This window comes from Chaetodon trifascialis, chromosome 17 (assembly GCF_039877785.1).
Source record: "Chaetodon trifascialis isolate fChaTrf1 chromosome 17, fChaTrf1.hap1, whole genome shotgun sequence".
NCBI lineage: Eukaryota > Metazoa > Chordata > Actinopteri > Chaetodontiformes > Chaetodontidae > Chaetodon > Chaetodon trifascialis.
Window position 1 is genome coordinate 21,062,719 of NC_092072.1, and position 20,842 is coordinate 21,083,560.

General features: G+C 44.2%; 1 protein-coding gene across 2 annotated transcripts in view; it reads right to left on the reverse strand.

Annotated features, from left to right (window-relative positions):
- Positions 1-3,247: 3,247 nt before the first annotated feature.
- Positions 3,248-20,842, reverse strand: part of foxo6b (forkhead box O6 b) — a 43,254-nt gene continuing 25,659 nt past the window's right edge. Inside the window, exons 2-3 of one of the 2 annotated variants that reach the window (XR_011603243.1) lie at positions 3,610-7,514; positions 3,556-3,573 (exon numbers count right to left, since the gene is read on the reverse strand). Coding sequence is in view for 1 of the 2 variants with exons in the window: in XM_070985318.1 (XP_070841419.1) it covers positions 5,805-7,514 (1,710 nt within the window). In the remaining variant the exon portion in view is untranslated. Of the gene's footprint in view, positions 7,515-20,842 lie in introns of both variants that reach the window. The other variant, XM_070985318.1, reaches the window with a different exon arrangement.

Genomic DNA, 20,842 nt, shown 5'->3' on the forward strand with positions numbered 1-20,842 from the left:
ATGGGTTGAGATGATTATCTGTGTATTTAGGCTTATAGAATCTTTCATGAAATGGTCATGACTGAAACTAGTTTCTGATTGGCTGGCAGGTGTTCATTAAGATTACAGAACGCAACACATTAAAGAAAACCCTGGAGCGCAGTTTGACCACCATTATAAATAAATGCACGAGATACATTAAACTGCAAGTAACCATAGTAACAATACTTCCTTTTGATGACTGTCTGAAAAGGACCTACAGTAACTGTCAGTTAAATTAACCACAGGCACACTTTGAAAATGATTTGAAGCCAGCTTATCTCGTTTTACTTTTCTTAGTGGTCAAGCCAGGTACTAGACCATTATTATTATTATTATTATTATTGTTATTATTATTAGGCTCCCCCCCCCCCCCCCCCCCCCCCCCGTGACCCCGAAAGGGATAAGCGGCGTAGAAAATGGATGGATGGATGGATTATTATTATTATTATTATTATTATTATTATTATTATTATTATTATTATTATTATTATTATTGGCTGACAGGGAAAAATTCCCAACTGTCTGATTTGTGGAGCTTGTTGGAGCCATACAGACCTAAAGGTAATACTGAGGGCCAAGAAATTGTCTCTTTCACTTTGTGTCTTCAGAGAAAAAAATGATCACTTGGAGATGTGTAATTACAATCTTCCCACTAGAACTTAGGATAGGTCAAAGATCAGGCAGTAAAGTTCAGCACTCTTTTATTGTTTAAGTAAAGGTGCAATTAAAACATTATCTTATCATTAGATATCAGGTCTTTCTTGATGAGACCAAATGGGATTTTAGTTCATTCATGATGCAATTTATGTTTTGGGTTTTTTTTTTGTTGCAAAGCTCAAACACATTTTATTAAAATGATTTGATATATATTTACAAAACTACACATTTGGATTAAATGATTAATCAGAAAAAATGTATTGATAAGATGTCAGAATAGTTTCCTGGGATTTGGTGATGAATTTGAGTGAGTCTCGCTAATGTTTACTGACAGACCATACACATTATAGCACTGTATAGTTTATGCAGATATCATACAACAGTGCAGAGCTCGCATATCAGCCGACAGCCTTTGTCAGATCACAAAATTCTGTATCCTGTGAAATGTGGGGATGTCTCTGAACTAGCTGCAGAAGAACATGGGAGATTAGGGAGGAAAAGTGCATTAAGATGCTTCGGTTGTAAATATATACGAGGAGGGAGAGAGTGAGAGGGAGAAGGAGTGTAGGTTTTTAAGTTGCTGTCACCAGGCTGTCACCGTGTCTGTCAGAACAGATCCATCACGGTTCTGACACATCAGGCTTCACATTTGCATGGAGTGCAGCAGGAGCCGGTCCTTATTATGCATTCTGTCTCACACTAACCTTCCTGTCTCTACCAGATGAACTAACTAGCATCCAAGAGGCATATTTTATTGAACGGCATGAGCTGGGGATGATGGAGAGCTGTTATTGGCTTCTGACAGTGTGTATGTGTGTTGTGTGTGTGTAGCACTGAGTGCCGCCATCTTCCCAGGTGTACAGGGATCAGCCATCTTGTCAGGTGAGCTGCTGCTAACTAACTATGTATTACTTTGACTTTATCCTGCAGGCTCACGCCACACACACACACACACACATACACAGCAACAGAGGTGAGGGGGCGATGAGGACACAGCCATGTGTGTTTCTGCGTGTGGCCATGTAATACAACAGTGTGTGCGTGTGTGTGTGTGAGTGCAGCACAGTATGGCAGTGCAGATGCAGTCAGTCCCTCAGTGAGGAAGCCTCCGCTGGGACAGACACAGCTGTGGCATGGCATCGGGTTGCTAACGAGCCTTATCACACAGGCGCTAGACAAGACACACACAACACAACACAACACAACACACACACACACACACACACACACACACACACACACACACACACACATGCAGGGAGTCGCTCACATATACACACTCAGATAGTCCCAAAACTGAGGTATGAGGTAACACACTTGTCTATGTTATACTCCCCAGCGTACACACTCTAATGCACACATGAAGACACACACAAACACATAGGCACATGTAAACACAAACAGACACACAGATACACATACATGCACATACACACATATGTACGTACATGTTCTCTAGACACATTCATGCAGCTATAGTATACATAGACACAAAGGCCTCACATACACTTTTATGTACACACACATACAGATGCAAACACCCCCACACACAAAGATAATGTTGTATCGTGTTGTATACTACCATACTGAGGTTAACTGTATGGCATATTAGCTCCCATGACTGCTGTTCATGTATGATTCCAAATATATACAGTAACACAGATAGTTGTCCTATGCCATGAGGAGTTATTTCAGTTTGCTTCAATTTCAGTTTCATCTCCAAATAAAGTGTTTTAATAATCTGACTCAACTGCTGGTTTGTTGAAAATCTCTTTCATTGAATGAGTGCTTGTTTTTCTTGCCACATCATTGTAATGGTGTTGCTGTATTTCCAGATTTTCACAATTACTTTTCTGAATATAATGTTATTACCTGCTAAAAAATATGAGAAAAAGCACAAAAATAGCACTAAAGTTGTATCAAACCAGTTTTCCACATTTTTTAATGTTCATTTCCAATGTTCATACTTAAACCTAGAGTACATAGTTTATTTTTGAAGCATTTTTGTTACATTTGCTGAATTTCTCTTTACATCCCGACAGCAATCAGTAAATCAAATGCTGAGACAAAAAAAGAAAAAAAAAAAAGAAAAAATCTGGTATCTGTCGCTGCCACAGGCCTGTCTGTCTACCTGGGTACCTGCTTACCTGCATGCATGACTGGAGACGTCTACAGTTTTAGGCATATATATTGCGAAAGCTGTAGTTGTATACTTTCAAAATCTAGTTTACTCTTGTCAGTGTCTCCAGTGCTACCAACTCCAGCTTTAATTTAGCTGACGCTGTAATTCGGATTCTTCATTTTGTGATTTTACTGTTGCTATATTCAGCATCTATGTCTGTCTGTCCTAACGTCTGTCTTGCCCTGAGAGGCAATTTTGTCATTTATGATATTGGACCATGTCAGTAAAACTGACTTGATTTGTGTAAGATTAAGAACTACATGCTTTTTATAGTTCTCTAAGAATTCATACGCAGGAGATGAAAGGTTTTCACCTGACAGCACCAGTGCACATGTGATTGAGTATGCAAATAACAGAGACACACAAAAAAACATCTATGTTCTTATTTGTTTTTATTTTACAGTCACCAGATGAGCAGATACATCATTTTAGAAAAGAAATTGATATTTGCAAAAAAAAAATTATAATACAATTTTCTCAATATAGATTATGTACAGAATGAAATGTAGTCAAACTGAAATAGCATTCTGCCTCTTTGTCATCAAGAAGACAAAGCTGTGAGGGGTCTGAGTGGTCCTCCATAGACCCATCTCCCGAACCAATAAATATAAACTGTATATATTATGTATGCTGCACTCATCCAGGCATGGACAATGCCAGGGAAAGTTAGTTCTCAACAATATTCCCTTAATCAGTTCTTGTACATCACTGTGCTACACAGACACACACACGCACACACACACACACACACACACACACACACACACACGCACACACACACACGCACACACAGACACACACACACGCACACACACACTCGCATACCCACGAGAAGCTTGACACACAAGTTCACACAGGCCAAAGAACAAATTACAGTTGGGTTACAACAATGGGCCATCTTAACTCATGAAAAGGAAAGAAGAAAGCAAGAGAAATGTGTATGGAAATACCCGTCATTGTCCTTGATCAGGAGGGAGAAGTGGCTTTCTGGTCAAAGCTCATCGGAGCTGGCTGAGAAGCACTTGACATTTGGCCTAATTCAAACAGCCAATTCTACAGAAAGCTACCGAGCTGGAAAATCTCTCCCAGTCTCACAGATCCTGCCTACTCATTTAGCTGCCCTTCCATTCAGTCGCTCACTGTATCTATCTACCTCTCTTCTCTCTCTTGTTTCTATTCTCTCTATCTTGAGTGGGACAGGTGCCAGGACAGGGGTTGGTGAATGCCCCCTTTTGCTGTTTTCCCTCTGGGAATGAAGGAAATAAAATGCACACCAAAGCTCCTATTCAAGCTGTGTTGAAACAGGACAGACAACTGCACAATCACAGAACGAGCACAAGAAAAGACAACAGCAAAGTAAAGCTATGGCCAGGATGGGGCGGGGAACGCTTGTAAAGGGGATGCTTGAAGGACTTGAAGGACACTATAAGTACACCACTTGCCAGCCGCTTTACCTTGTCGCTGGGCATCACCTCAAAAATTGCCCTCCTTGTGCTTGTGGGGGGAAGAATTATGACTTTGTACCGATGAGCGAATCCACACACTTGCATAAATCATCCATCTTGTTTGGCGATTAATTACTCTTGTTTACCCTCCGAGTAACCTCGGGATGGGGCGGCCCGATAGGAGGGAGCCTGGGAAGAAGAGATAGCACCAAATAGTAATCTGCTGACGCTGTTCATCAGTGTGCAATTCGCAGGAGTAAAAGCACATAGTGGGCTTGAACCTGGGTGTTAGTGAATTAGACAAGGTTGCCTGGGGTCTGAGGACGGCAGCTCCATCAACATCCTGGCCTGACCACAGCTGCTCACTAAGCTGTTCTGGGGTCAGCCAGTGAAGGAGCCATGCTGAGGCAGCCCAGCTCAGGCCAATCACAGAGCTTGTCAGGATGTACAGCAGGCTCTGATCGTTGCTTATTTCATTACAGGGAAAGCTACATAAATCCACAAAATGGAGAGGAAGAGGCACAGAGGGAATATTTGCATTTCTCCTCTCCTATCATCTCTCCTCAATACCCCCTCCCCAACACCACCCATTTCAATCCCTCCCCCATTTAGTGCAGAGTGACTTTAATCATCACTTTCGCCAAAACACATTAAGCCAGTGTGTCCGGAGTTGAGGAGAGAGGGGGGGGTTGAAAAAACACAGAGTGGCGCATTAGATTTGCAATAGTGATGCATCACTCTGGCATTACTTTGGAGATTAAAGAAGGGACGTTGCATTTCAATGGAGTGGTGCTGATGGTTGCCTGATGGATGACTGTCCTCCTGGACTCAAACGAACAGGAAACACCACTGACCCTGGAGTTCCCTTCCATCCTATCCTCAATACCTGCAGTTCTTATTCCCTATTCTTCTGAAAACTTCCTTTTTTATTCATCCTTAAACCTCAAAGACTTCCTGCCTTTACCACCCAATCTGAGAGCACCTCTACATTGAAAAATATTTATGCAGCTGTTTGATCATGTTCTCAAGTCAAAAACAACGCCTCCTTTCTAGGATGAGATAATACTGTAAAGTGGATTGCATACATTAAACTTAAGCCAACACACAACATGACTTTGCCTGGTCTTTGTATTACTGCATCTGTATGGAAAGGATGGATGTAAAGTGCTTGAGAGCTTAGAACAGGCAGGACGAGATTGGGAGGAGACCATAAAAACACGAAACAAAACAAAAACTGAAGGGCATGAACAAGGGGGGCTGTAGGCCTGGGCTCATTGGGGGCAGGTTCAATATGAAGACAGAAGGCTTTATAAACAGGGCAGGGGATGGAGGGGGGCTGTAGGGAGTCCCCAGGAAACAAAATGACAATCCGTATTTCGCTCTACAGTCTCAGAGAAACAAAATCACAGTCAGTCAGTCCAAGGGTACAGCCCACCAGCAGCCTGGCCCAGTGGGTGAGCTTTCCGGTCATGTGTCTATCCAACACCTTGGGCCTGTGTTCACCCTGGCACCCAGCTCTGGTTGCTGTGTGCCGGTGGAGGGCAAGCAAATGCCCCCAAGCTCATGCCCATTCCCATACCCACGCCTTGGGACAAAGAGCCATCAAAGTTGAAGTCCATGCTCTCTGTGTCCATAAAGTCACTGAGCAGGATGGAGTCTACATCACAGTCCAGACTATTTGGGACACCCTCCATCTCCAGGTTGGCAGCCATTCTAATGTGGGAGTTGTGCTGTTGCCCCTGGTAACCAGTGTTCCCTGGCTGGTGATTGTTGTGGTAGTAACCATGCCAGGAATCAGTCATACCCTGATGGTGAGCTCCAGGGTAAGGCTGGTGACGAGGGTGAGGTGCAGATGCCAACCGGCAGGGGTCCTGTGGAACGTCCATGACGCCGGCAGGGTTGGGTGGCAGGGAAGGCGATGTCGGGAGGTGAGGACGGGGCCCATAGTGGTTAGAGGTCTTGAGACTGTAGGGCTGCAGGATGTCAGTGCTAACCCGTGGGGAGAGGGCCTGGGGGTGAGGCCCACTGTGCATAGGGTTATGAGAGTTGTGAGGGTTGTGATTGTGCATGTGACTCTGGTTGGAGCGAGGGTTGTGATCATGGCTGGTGTTTACTTTGTTATTGTGACCATGCTCGTGACTTGAACCATAGTCATGGGCCGGGTGGGGTTTGTGGCTGTGGCTGTAGTTGAGGCTGGCTTGGTGTTTGTGACCCTGATTGTGGTTCTGGTGGTGGGTTGTGTTCTGGTCATGAACTGAGCCATGGCCATTGTGTAGGCTGGCATTGTGAGCGTGCTCTTGGCTGTGACTGTGGTTATGATTGTGGCTGTGTGGGCTGTGAACGCCATTCGTTCCCTGTGCCATTAGTGTGTGTGTTTCCCGTCCCTGCCCCAGCACTGTGTCTTTGTTGCAGTAGGGAGGTCCTCCAGTAAGGAGACTCTGCAGAGCGTTGTTCTCTGAGTAGCCCCTCATTGGGCGCTGGAAGCTGACTGGCTTATTCTCCTGGATGGTCTCCATGGGAGTGTGGTGCCGGAGCATGACCATGGAAGGCTGTGCGTACATAGGTCCACAGTAGGAGCCCTCTGCCTTGGGCCCAGGGACGTATGGGTAACCATTGCATTTGATTTGTGGTGGCTGGGGGTAGCTGCTCTCATCTAGACTGATAGCCCCAGTCAGGTCAGTCAGCTGGGGCAGCTCCACAGTGGGGCAGTGGCCCCCAGTGCCTAGAGCAGGGGAGCGGGTGCTGGTGGGGCTGGGGTATAATCGAGGGGAGGCTGAACAGGACAGCCCACCCTCCTCTGGTTCGTCAGCCTCCGCTTCAGCCAGGATTGGAGACAGGCAGCCACTCAGTGTGGAGGCAGAGGAGGAGGTGCGGGAATGGAGATCTGTCCAGGTGTCATACTCCTCACCCCCCATGCCCACACCTCCTTTCCCTGCTGGACTTCCATGCTCTGGGGAGCTTTGCATTGTGGGTCCGGCCCCCTGACCTTGTCCCCGTCCGAGGCCTATGGCTCCTGCCCTCTTACGACTAATGCGACCCTTGGTCTTCAGGTAACGGGTGCCGTTGTCTATAGAGGCCGCACGTCGTCTGGGTCCCTTCCCCATCTTCCCTCCTTCTGGGTTCAGCATCCACCAGGAACTCTTTCCCGTCCCCTCATTTTGTACCCGGATGAAGCGACTGTGCAGAGACAGATTGTGTCTGATTGAATTCTGGAACAAGAGAGAAAGATGGGAAGAGCATAGTGGGAGAGAGGGAGGAAAAGGCAGAAAAGGGAGAGAGAAGGAAAGAGATAAACATTAACACCCAGGGGAACATTTAGGGTTAAATAATCATTTCTTGAGAACACAAAGTCATTTCAAATTATGGCCAAACTATCAAGGCTGCATGGCAAGCGAGAAAAAAGATGGATAAAGAAAGAGAGGGAGATGGAGGGGAGTGCAAAAAGGGCAGGGAGAGTGAAGGACCAATCGATACCTCCCCTGACCAGCCTCTCCTCTCCACACGCGCTCACTGAGTCATAATATGGACATGGGTGCAGCCTCCACATCAAACCATCACCAAGGTTACAGAAATGAATCACGCGAGGCAACCCAATCACAGACAGCCCATATCGATTGCAAGGCCTCCAAATATGAGAGCCTGAGATCCAGCCAGAGACAGTGAGGGCGGGAAGGAGAGGGAAGGAGGGAGGGGGAGGCGTGATTTGGCAGGAGAAGATCTGGAAGAGCACCAGAATGAAACAAGAAACACTCATACACAGGCCTGGAATAAGATAGAGGGGAAGTAAATGAGGAGAGGGAGGAGGAGAGGGACATGCTCATTTAACCTCTTTTAAAATTATGGCACAATTAACATGACTGTAGGCAACGACGGCAGATATCCTTATGTTGAAGTCTTGATGCAAGTAGAGTTGATGGGGGACGGATGTGGCAGTTGTGGGTGGGTGTGGAATTGGGGGTTTGGTGGGGGGGGGGGGGGGGGGGGGGGGGGGGACAGGATAAGCCTCTCCAGACCCCTGTTTAAGTGCCTGAGTGACAGCTGTATAGTTAATCCAGGGCTCCGCACCAGCATTTGAAGCCGGTGCCAACCTGGAGTGAGTTGATGAGATCTAAGCCTGCCTAAAGGAGAGCTTAGCAGGGATACACATCATTTCAGCTGGCCAAGTTAGTCTAAGTACAGCATGTTCATCCAAATCTTTCCTGCTTGTGTCATTTTTCACACTCTCTCCAGCTTTCCTCCCTTTGCCTTTCTGCATTCTCTTTCTTTCCCACTCTTTTGCCTTTTCCTTTTTTGATCTTTTGGGAGGAATAATGACCCCCCCCCCTACCCCCACCCCCCAACCTGAGCGCTTTACCCCATGCGCACAATCACACACTTTTCTTTTTCCTCTCTGGAGATATCTATCTATTTCTGCCTTGTTTATTACCTGCACATAGCTCACAATCTCTGTCTCCTGATATCTCGAGCCATTCTCTATCTTCATTCACTCCCCGCCTCCTGTCCAATTTTCCTGCTCTCAGCCCCATTCATCTCCCTCTCTGTGTCCCAGCGTCTCTTGATCACGACATTGCTCATTCTCTTCTTCTCTCCACATCCATCCTCTCATCACCTTACACAACTTCCATCCTTCCCCTCTCCCCTCTTTCCTCCATCCATTCACAGTGAAAGGCGAGCAAATATTGGAAACAAACAGTATGAGATGCAAATCTGTGCTCAATGGGGGGGCCTTACAATTCACCCCTCAGTGCAGTCCATACAGTCAACATATGCACGCTCTCATACTCTGGCAGCATACAGACCCACATGGCTGTGTACTGGACAAGCAGCTAAAAGAGGTGACTGCTCTTTGTTGTTGGAGGGTATTATGAAAAGCACAGCACCCACAACAGCAGGTAATGTGTTTCTCGCAAAATGTTTACACAGGGAATTCAGCTCTAATTGGGTTTCAGATCAGTCTTGTCTCCTACTACTATTCTCATTCATGTAGAAAAGCCCCCTCCATGTACACCCATCCCCTCAGCATGACTCTTCACAGGTAATTTCGCCCCATCCTCCACTCAAATCATGCTGCTTTGACTAGACTCTCTTCACAGACATGGAAATTGGATAGGAGAGATGTATTTATGTTTTTTTCTTTTCTGCTGTTCAGAGGGGTCCTCTCAAAAACACCAGGTCGGTAAAATTGCACAAGCTCAACGTTTGGCGACAAAATGGGCCGACTACACTTCTCAGCCGCAGCGTGCTGCGGAGCGCAGACTTTATCAAAGCCAAATTGAACGATGATGCCGTGTGAAAGAGGCCGCCAGTGGAGGCGACCCGCATCAGGTGATCTGAGAGCGGCACTCTGACAGGTTCCTCCACAACATGACGGCTCCGGCTGGGCGTAGCCATGGCAACAGAGTAAACCAAAAGAGGGAGAAATGAAGAGAGGGGAGGTGATGGTGGGAAGGAGAGGGGGGAGAGAGGAGGGGAGGTGGCTGATGCTGTTTGATGCTGCAGGCAACTCCAAACAGCCTTTTATCTGAGTCTGTCAGATTCCTGCTTCCAATCCACCAGGGAGGCTCAATCACCAGTAGTCCCAACGTCTCACTACCTGTACCAAGCTGTGATTAGCAGTCGTGTATGAGGGTGTGTGTGTGTGTGTGTGTGTATGTGTGTGTGTGTGTGTGCGTGCGTGTGTGCGTGCGTGCATGCATGCATGCGTGCGTGTGTGTGAGGGTAGAGAGAGCTTCTGTCCAACTACTAGAGAAACAATTATACCACAATAGTAGCTTTTCTATCACCTGCTGATGTATTGTACAGTACTGTAGTGTGGCAGCTCTTTGCATTGTCGTCTGTGTACATTAAGATTCAACTGATATCGTTTGTAGGCTCAGTGTGTTGAAATTGCTAATAGTGAAAATTTAGTACTCAACGCTATCAGTAACCAATGTTACAGCTTTTATGCCCAATTATGATGATTTCTGATTGTCATTATTTGAGCAGGGCGGCACGGTAATGCAGCACATTGTGTGCGTGCCTCACAGCAAGAGGATCGCCAGTTCGATCCCCGGTTGGGCGGGGCCTGTCTGTGTTTGCATGTTCTTCCCGTGCATGCGTGGGTTCTCTCCGGGCACTCCGGCTTCCTCCCACAGACCAAAAACATGCTCATTAGGTTAATTGGTGACTTAAACTTGTCCTTAGGTGTGAGTGTGAGTGTGAGTGTTTGTTCGTCTGTATATGTGGCCCTGCAATCGGCTGGCGACTGGCTCAGCGTGTACCCCGCCTCTCACCCATTGACAGCTGGGATAGGCTCCAGCCCCCCCGCCCCCAACCCTGAAAGGGATAGTAAGGGATGGATGGATGGATGGATGGATGGATGGATGGATGGATGGATGGATGGATGGATGGATGGATGGATGGATGGATGGATGGATTATTTGAGCACAGGAGAGCAAGAATCCAATTAATCATTAACAAATTAGAAAAAGACGCATTAAGATAAGGGCTAGAGGCCTGATTGATAGACTGTCATTTTCAAACAAAACATACACAAAATAATGTCGGTGGAATCTGATCAACATATAATAATAACTAGTGCATTTAATCAAGAAAATAATGTAAGCTTTTATATTTGCTATTTTGTTCATGTATGTGCACGTTGCTAAAACTAATGCTGTTGAATGCAACAGTCTTGAATAAATCCTGAATGAAAGATATCATGTTCAGGCTGTAGTTTGTGTTGCAGTCGATTAGTACTGTCCATCCATCCATTGTCTATACCCGAATATCCCTTTTTGGGGTTGCGGGGTGGCTGGAGCCTATCCCAGCTGTCCACGGGCGAGAGGCGGGGTACACCCTGAGCAAGTCGCCAGCCAATCGCAGGGCAACATATAGAGATGAACAACCGCTCACGCTCACACTCACACCTGAGGACAATTTCAGACACATTTTTCAGTCACCAATTAACCTAATGAGCATGTTTTTGGTCTGTGGGAGGAAGCTGGAGTGCCCGGAGAGACCCCACGCATGCACCGGAAGAACATGCAAACTTCGCACAGAAAGGCCTGTCGGACCCAGATCAAACCGGCGACCTTCTTGCTGTGAGGCACGCGCACTACCTGCTGCACCACCGTGCCGCCCTTGATTGGTACTGTGTCCACCCCATTGATATAAATGAGGGTAGGCTAATTGACAGAAGCACATCTCTCACCTCACTCTACCAATAGTATTTGTCAGGCATATATACACAGCAAAGTTTGTGACACTTTCACTTACTCGTAGCCAAACTATCTCCCATTGTTACTAAGTCATTCTTGTTTATTTATGATATTATGTGTGTTTTTAAATATGTCTATTGGCTTCACTGGTATGCTGAATATAGTCTGTTTAACACATTCTCACTCTCACCTCCACATACAGACACTTGGTCAGGACCCCTTGGAGTCAGTTTTTAAGGAACTGGGTAACACTTTAGCATCATTTTTTAACATGCAGTGCTCCAAGGGCAAAGTATGCAACATCCAGTTAGCGACTTATGGTTAAGGTACAGACTTTCAAATTAAGCTTGTTGAAGGCAACAATAAACATCTGGTTAACACTGTGAAACAGCTGCACTTTGGTTAGGTTTAGGCTCCTGGTTAGGATTAGGAAAAGATTAGAACAAAAATAAGTTTGTTAGTTTTGTCAAATACATTAATACAATTAAAATACATACATTAATTTACTCATGTTATTTTACTAAACTTACAGCAGAAATCAACCTCCACTTTTGGTTTCACACGGGACATGAACCACAGTCTGCTGGTTGAAGGTCCCGTGCTTGACCCATCCAACAACCAAGCCCCAACCCCAACCCCCACCCCCACCCCAACCCAACCCCCTGCATGTTGACTTTTATTGATCTTTATACCACATCATTTGATGCATTCGGACTGTCTACAGAAGTCTATTGGACTACACTTCACTTTGAAAAATGACAGAAGTGATGCACCCAGTGCTTTAAAAAGTGACGCCATGGGTTCCTGTCCAAACATACAAATGTGACAAGTTGGGAATGAGAACTGGTTGTACCGGTTGCACTCTTCACAATATGAACTCAATCAACTGAGTTCTGAACAGCTTTTGTTTTAATGTTTACATTCAAGTGACAAAGAGCGGCCATCATAATTGTGGATGGGTCTAGTGGGTCCAACTAATCATCAGACTTTGACACAAGAGACGACCATGCTATTCTCATTTCCTACAGACAATCAACATTGGTTTCTTTTAAGCATGACCGCGACCGTTCCTGAACCTTATCCAAATGGTTGTTGTTTTAACCATGACAACCAAGGTCCTGTAACCTTAACAAAGTAATGATTTTACCCAGCTAGGATTTTTCCTTAACTCAAATCAAGCAGTTTTTTTGGGCCTAAACTTAACCAAACCTTAATCATAATGTTGTCGGATCAGTATTTTTGCAACTATGATTTGTAGCAGTTTTTAAAGACACATACAAACAATGTCATCTTGCCAACAGGGCGCTGGATCAGAAAACACAAATGTTTTTCAACTGTGCTGGAGGGCAATTCAAACAATGTATTTTGCTGTGTAATTTGGAGGAATCTTTGGTAAAAAACAAAAAACAAAAAAGATGCTGTGGCAACTGTGCCTAGAGACGCATGCAATGGGAACAAAACTGAAGCAAAACATAGACTACCAAAAAAGTGTGTGACAGTGTTAGAAATTCCCATCTCATTAAGAAACAACCAATAATACGTCATTCCCACTGCTTAAACATGAATTTTGCCCCTGAGGAAGATAAAATGATCCAAATAGATTTCAATATAACTAAACTCAATAACTAAAATAAAATAATACTGTCATCCTTTAAAGTGTTCCACTTCAAACACCATCACAGTAGCATTGGAAATGTTTGCTGGTTCAGTGCAACAATACAGACTGCACCACACCAACATGACTGAAGGAAAAGTGAAGGAACCTCCTGATTATCAATTTAATGATTTAGAGTTCAAAAGGAGTCTAGTATATCAAGGTGAATCTGGAGCAGGATTGGACCATCACTTTCACGAGGAAGGTGGAGACTATCCAGGTTATCACTGCAATCAAAGGCGATATAACAAAAGATGCCACTGATTAGCGGACTGTCAGCCACAGAGAGGGAGCTGATCAGTGAAATTCTCCAGCCTAGTCTTTGGTTGGAATGAAACCTGCAGGCTCTTGGCCCTTCATGGCATATAGCTGCCCATCCCTGCCACAGTGTATATATTAACTTGTCAGAGAGACTGATTCTGAAGTGTGGAAGGCTGTTCCCTCTGCTCCCAGCCTTTGCCTTTCTACTAATGGAAGAGGAGATGGACTGTTGCACACAGAACGGTGACTGAATCTGTCCTCACATCCACCCTCCTTCTCTACAGGGAACATGCTGCACTGCATCCAGCTCCACTACTGTATATTATGCATAAATAGTGACTGAGTTTGACCCTGATACACTGCTGCTTTCACTGAGTCAGGGGATAGTCAGTCCAGTGGTTAGCTAATGGCCCGTGGGCACAGAGATCTGTTTAAACACAGAATTCTCACACTTTTCCCTTTTTCAAAATGCCAAACCAGGCAACAATTCATGACCGGGTTCAGGAACGACATCATTCTACATCACTCTATATGCTGTGCAATTGCAGCTCACAACGTAACCCAATTTGGATACTGAGCATGACAGTTCACTCTTGACCTTGGAAATACTTCCACTGTACAATCCCAAGAGTGTGCTCAATAGCTTTTGCCAGAGCTATTAACCATATCAGTCGGTCTTCAGGTGAAGTTTACCCAGTTGTCACAGAGGTGGATCTATTGACACACAAGCTCAGGAACTGGTGTGATTTAACCCACAGGATTTTTACTCTAGATAGATATATAGATAGATATAAAATGAACCATGTAAGGGCCATGTAATATGATAGATATGGAGCCCCTAAAGTGCCACGAAGAAAAAAAAAACAAACTATATTGTGCACAATATACTAAATCGAGCACATTTTAGTCTGTAGTCAAGCAACAGCAAGACTATATGTTCCATAATGAAACTCAGTAGTATCTTCCATTAGACCTTGATGACATTGTCAGGGGTATTTTGCAGACTGAGTAGTATTCTTTGTGAGAAGCAATGAAACTTCATGTGTAAGATCAGTGGAGTGTCCCTTCAACATCCTCCTCTTGGCATTCCAAACTGAAAGTGGGGGGATGGACAGAATAACAGGATCATATGTGTAGTATATAATTCTATTCTAGTATAATTCCATCCAGTACAACAGACCTTCGAGAAATGCATCTTCTGTTTCAGATCGTTAAAACTGTGCCAGACTGAGAAAGGTTAATGGTTGTAAGTTACATTACACTGTGAGTTGCGGTTATTTTGTCCACCCTCCGTACCTGCATTTTATTGAGGCCCTGTCTTCAAACAGCCTTTTCAATGGTCAGAGAAAGTGTTGTCTTCAGCACAATGCCATGTGCCCACATCCCCCATTGGAGAATAGCAATAACAGAGCAATGGCTAATTTTCTTGATTATTATTATTTTCAACCCCCTTGTCCCTTTTTATTCTGGGTTAGGTAGCTAACGCTAATTACATCTATTGCAAATTATCCAGTTTGTGTTGCATAGCAACGAGAATGATGTAACTCTTTGCTTCCCTTTTTCCTCTTGTTGTCTCTCCGTTACCAGCGATTCTCTCAGCAGAGCTTTGTGTCTAAGCAGAGAAAAGCCTCCTATATTAATTCTACACAACAACTAATATCAAAATATATCTGTGTACTTGACCTTGTCATAACATAGAGGGAAAATTGTTTCCAGACATTTCCACACTTCTTCTTTGCAGACTGTTGAAGATGTGGATGTCAAATCATATTCAATGTTTTCTTGAATTTTCCGTCTACGCAGCCTTGTACACATGCTGCACATGTAAACAAACATCAACATATATATTTCACAACTTGACACATGTTCACTTTAGTGTGCACACGCACACAGACTAACACACACAGAGTCACCCCCCCACCCCAAACTGGCAATCATACTTAATCCCTCTCCAGCCTGAGTAATCCCCAACAATCCAAGGCTAATCCTGGTTAATTCTGGGCACTCCTCAGCTGGGTTTCACCCTGAAACCACAGAGACAGGGTGGGGATTGGTTGGATCATGGCGATTGAGGCTGGGCACAGCGTTGATGGACATAATTGGTCGGGCAGTTATTGGGAGCCAAGAAAAACAAGCACAGGTTTTCACGGGTCTTCAAAATACATCCGGATTGACCCCCACTACGTCACACAACAGCCTTACTGTTGTCACTTCTCCTGCTAGAAAACATGTTTTTCACAGTGTGTTAGCATGGAAACACTAATACAAGACTCTTACTTTGGCTGCTTGCTGTGACAACTGGAGCTAGTGGATAGAATAACATATATATATATATATATATATAAATGTTTAAAAAAAATCTAAAGGACTGGAAAATAAATTGCTACAATAAAAACACAGGCAGGATATATGGTGTGAGCCATTCCTCTGGTGTAAGGGGCTTCTGAGAAGTCATTAGCCTCTATTCAATCAGCTCTACCTACCGAAGCTCCTAGCTCAATTCTTCTTAGTGACTATTGATCCTGATTCCAAAATGAAGCACTTAAGACGCCTTGATCAAGCTGCTCCTTAATCTAGCGTTAAGGAGATTGAGACCTTTTCACCCCGTGTCTCAGACAGACTTATTACTTTGGCACAAGGGTACAGTGGCAGTCAGAACACACTTCACTATCATAGACTCAGTTTGGGTTTTATAGTCTGTTTAAGCCCCTTTGGTGCAGAGCAAGCGGCAGGAACACTTTTACTCTCTGTCATTTTGAAAAAGCTGTCAATATACACAAAGCCGAGAGTGTTAATGAAGCAGTATGTCACTGACAGGGGATGGATGGGGATGTTTTGTTAAAAACAAGAAGGCCTCTGGTGTTTGTGGGCTCGACTGTGTGCCTGTTCGATTGAGTTTGCACATGGAAACTGCAGGATATGTGTGTTTGAACCGTTGGTATACTCATGAGAGCGTGAAAGCAGAAGCAAAAAGGAAACTGATTTACCTTCTGCTGCAGCTCTGTCAGCAGTGAGACGGGGAACAGGTTGCAGAGGAGTTCTGCTCCTGGACATTTTTATAGGCTGCTTTTACCTCTCTATCCTCACAGGAGAGAAGTCTCTTGGAGAGGATTCTTTAGAGGATTCAGTAGAACATCATGTAGTGGATTTTATAGTGCTTTCTGCTTCACATTTTAAGGAGCCCACCTCTAATTTATGACGCATTGCACGGCACATTCAAGACGAGGGTTGTGTTTTAAATTCCATGCGGCACTCCATTAGATGTGGTCCGGCACAATCCAGCCGAGTGTTGTGGGGATTGTTGTACGCCGCCTTGTTGGGAAGTATTGGGACTAGGCAAAGCCGTTTTCTCCCCTTGCTCAACCATTATTTATTAATCCATTTCACACAGCCAGGAGTCATTATGCACGGTCCTGTCAATGGGTATCTCTCTATGCCGCGCATTTATTTGATAATAAGCAGGAGTGGGGGAGAAGATAAAAGCGCTGACTGCGTTCATTGTGGAGCGTTTTCTGCAGGCGGGGAGACTTAAATGAGAGCAGCCAGGCTCTGTGTGGGAATGGGTCTCGTCTGCTAAGCCTGTCTGGAGGCAATCGATGGAAATTAGTCAACGCTAAAGATTCACTTCCTGTGACTGATGTCACGGGCAACGCTTGTCTCTTTGAAGGGAAATAAAGAAGTGGGAGGCTGAGGGATTAATGGGGTTGGAGAAGGTGTGAGCATGCGGAGTTGGAGTGGGGGCTAAGCTGGGAAATAAGATGCTATTCTTTCGGTGGATTGTGGGAAAATAATAGGTCAGAGCATCCAGAGGAATGCAGTGTAGCTAGGAACACTCAAGAAACACAATAACTCCGTTGTGTATAAGACCAGCAACAGCACAGACCAATCAGTTACAATACAGATGTGCCGTCACACTTTTACACAAACAGCACTGCTGCTACTGATGACACATCCTGGCCAACACGGCGGCAAATACTGAAATATCATTCAACAGTCATAATAGTAAGTGAAATACTTCTTATAAACATGTTTTCTTTACTGTAGCACCAGAAACTATAGCAACAGTAGCATGAAATACCACTGTATAAAGGTTCCATGTTATGCCATAGTGAATGTTAAGAACATTTTGAGGTTCTATAGAACTCTTAAAAAAAGGAATGTTCTAATTCAGCAGGTTAAAACAAAGAACCATTTCATTGTTAATGGTCTTTGTAATTGCCATGTTTGTTGAGACATGATGACCCTCCAGAATTTGTCCAATAACAAGGATTTTTCTTTTGTCTCTGTGGAGGATGAATAATAGTGTTCACAGGAGTAGCAGCAGTTTGGGTTGTACACCAGCAGTAGCTGTGACAATAGGATCAGAGTTAGTGTCTCCAGCAGTTGTACTGAGGCCGCCTCCTGAAAGGTGCACCAGTTAGCTTCTCCTCAAAGTGCAGCCAAGGGACTAGAGCCAGCCCTCCGGCGACAGAAGGCCTTTCACTCCCCCTTACTCCCTGCGGAGCTCCACAAGCTTGGGGGGAAAGACGGAGAAACAAGGCAGACAGGGAGGGAAAGAGTGGAGAGAGGCATCGTCTGGGGCTAACCTGAGAAAGGTAGACGGGAAGAGAGCCTGAGGGGCCAGAGGCGGACAGCAAGCCCAATCCCCAGCAGAGAGGCCTCTAATTGGAGCTGCCGGCCTGCCGAGGCAGCCTCTCCCTCGGCGGATGGACATAAGGAGTCGAGTGAAGGCGGAGAGCCCGGGGGCGGGAGGAGAGGGCAGATAAAAATAGAGCCGGCAGATTAACGAGCATCTGAAAGCGGGGCAGGGAATCGGAAAATCCTCCCTGCGTGCCAGAGATGCCCGGTCCTTTGGCCACAGCCAGCTCTGTAAAAAGTGATGGACCCAGAGTGGCCACGAGTGGTGCTTCCTTCCTGTTGGCCTTTCTTACATCATAAACACCAGGGGGGTACTTTGCTTAAATTTAATAAAGTACTGTAGCATTCAACTTCCTGGAATAAAAATACCATAAAATATGCTATTTTGTTTCATTTGCTTAATAAAAATAAGCATCTTTAAAAAACATTTTCATTTGTGTCATATGCTCACGTCATGATTTTGTAGCAAGTAGCCTATTTATACAGTGAACGAATTCTTTTGTAGTGGTTTTTATGAATAAAAACTATAAAAGGGATATGTGCCTTTATTGTATTTGTATCTGTCTTTTTGATTTTCATTTAAGTGAAGCCTCTCTGCATTGTATTTTCAGCCCTTTTCAGCCCTTGTAAAATCTACAGGCCACTGCCAAATGAAGTGCAAGATTAGGAGGTTTCCTCCCTGTGCGATGTAAAAAATGTTACAGCCTACTCTAGTATGATATCAACCGTGTTAAGAGTTCTAAGAACAATATTTCTATTACACCTTTTAGAAACAGAAAATGTTTATCTTCCTTCTTTAACTAACTTAATTTGTTTTGGTTTTAGCAAACTGTTTCACAAGACAAAAGGCTCCCAAACAAGCAAGACTAGCTTGTTGTCTGTCTAGTTTGCTAACCTTTACCTTTGTGAAGTAGCTTGACAGCTAAAGACAAAGCAATCTGAGGGAAGATGTACTCTTTATCTGAACGATGACTTTTTGGCTACTCATAAACTGAGATGATTTAACATTATAACTAACTATATTCTCTACATGATAGCGCAGATTTGATGCAGCAAGGTTCCGATAGCTTTATTAAGCCAAACTGCCAAATAAACCTTCAAAAAACTGTGCAAATGCCAAAAAAAGCCCTTCAATTACAGTAAAAACAGTTAATTTGTCACCTCCACCTTTGACTCACAATGATAAAAGGAATCCACCTCAACGGCTGTGATTTCTATCCCTCCCCTGGGAGCTTTCACACACCAGGTGGAGCATCGTGACACCTATGGGAGCCAAAGGAGAAGCTGAGAAACAGGCCTGATCACACCTGCCATCAGGTCTCAGGAGAGCACCACCCACCTCAACACTCAGCTGTCACATCCATCCACACACCGAGGCTGTGTGACACCTCCAACAAATGCACTGATCCACAGTCAAAAGCTGATACACTGGCAGAAACACGAGCTGTTTCTTTTTATTAATGTCACATTAATTAAACGAAACAAAAGCTAGATTGACTTGAGGAATTGGAAAGATGGGAACATAGCCTACTCACAACTTGTAAAAAGAATAACAACTATCTCTTATGTTCACATAATAAGTTCAACCTTTGCTTTTCATCCATAACTTAGAGAGTTTACCAGCACAACACTGTAGCCTTGAATGGATAACAGACCCCTGAAAAAGGTGATCAACTTTTCAGAAAGTCTCTGTACCTCAAGCACAGGGAGCTTGATTTAATCCAAAGTAGCACTGAAAAGCTACAATCATGACAGTGAGTATTCAACACTTTGTACTGAATATTCATTAGAGTTTGGAAAAAGGTGGTATTGTTGAATATTCAAAGCTTGAGTATCTTTGCTCCCAAACTGCTGCTTGATTGAAGTATCAAACTACCAACTTGAATTCACTGCAGGGAACATCACTGAGTTGTAAGTCAGATTCACTTCATTCGTTCAGTCTGACATTGTGGTCACATTAGCTGATTTCTGTTTGGGAGGAGGTGGTATTTTATTCTTTTTAGCACTAACCTACAGTGATATATCCATCCTGCTAATGTAACGTTAAATCTCAACAGAAACTGAGGTTGTGGGGCTACATGCCATGTAAAGACTCATTCTATTAGCTGTGATACAATGACTGAGCGACAACACTAATTAGGTACAATGGCTCCTGTTCATGTTCAAAAACACATTTTAAAGGCTCATGTGCAGCTTTCATAGTCTGCATTAGAACTGAGACGGCGCTCACCAGAGTTACAGCCTTCAGCATCCTTGCCAAGTTGCTGCCGAGGGATGCATCCTGGTACTGGAAATAAACCTACATGTGATTGCTAAGACTTTTTGAATTTGTGTAAGTTAGACTCCTGAAGCCTCATGAACATTGGCATGCATTTTTACACTGCATGGGGACAGTGAATTTTGTCAACCATCTTTTACAGTATAGTCACTCTACAGAGTATTGCTTTACATATAGTATAGAGAGGACGAATGATTCCAGCAACCGGTACTCTTTCAACATATATTTGACACGTGAGTGTAGTATTAAGAACGTCTTTTCAACTTAACAGTAACCACATTATATTTTAATAGTGTGGATGAATTTGTGATTCTAGAACCAAGAACATCACATCAATGTACTGAAAACTGTTACAGTTCAGTTAATCACTAGCATCTTCACAATGGGCTCTGATAGCAAAACTAAACAAATACACAGATCTGTTTGGATCATGTTTCACTGCAACTTGGTGGTATGCCTCTGTTCATAATGGATCATCATTAGCTTCATCTTTAATTGCTTCTCTGT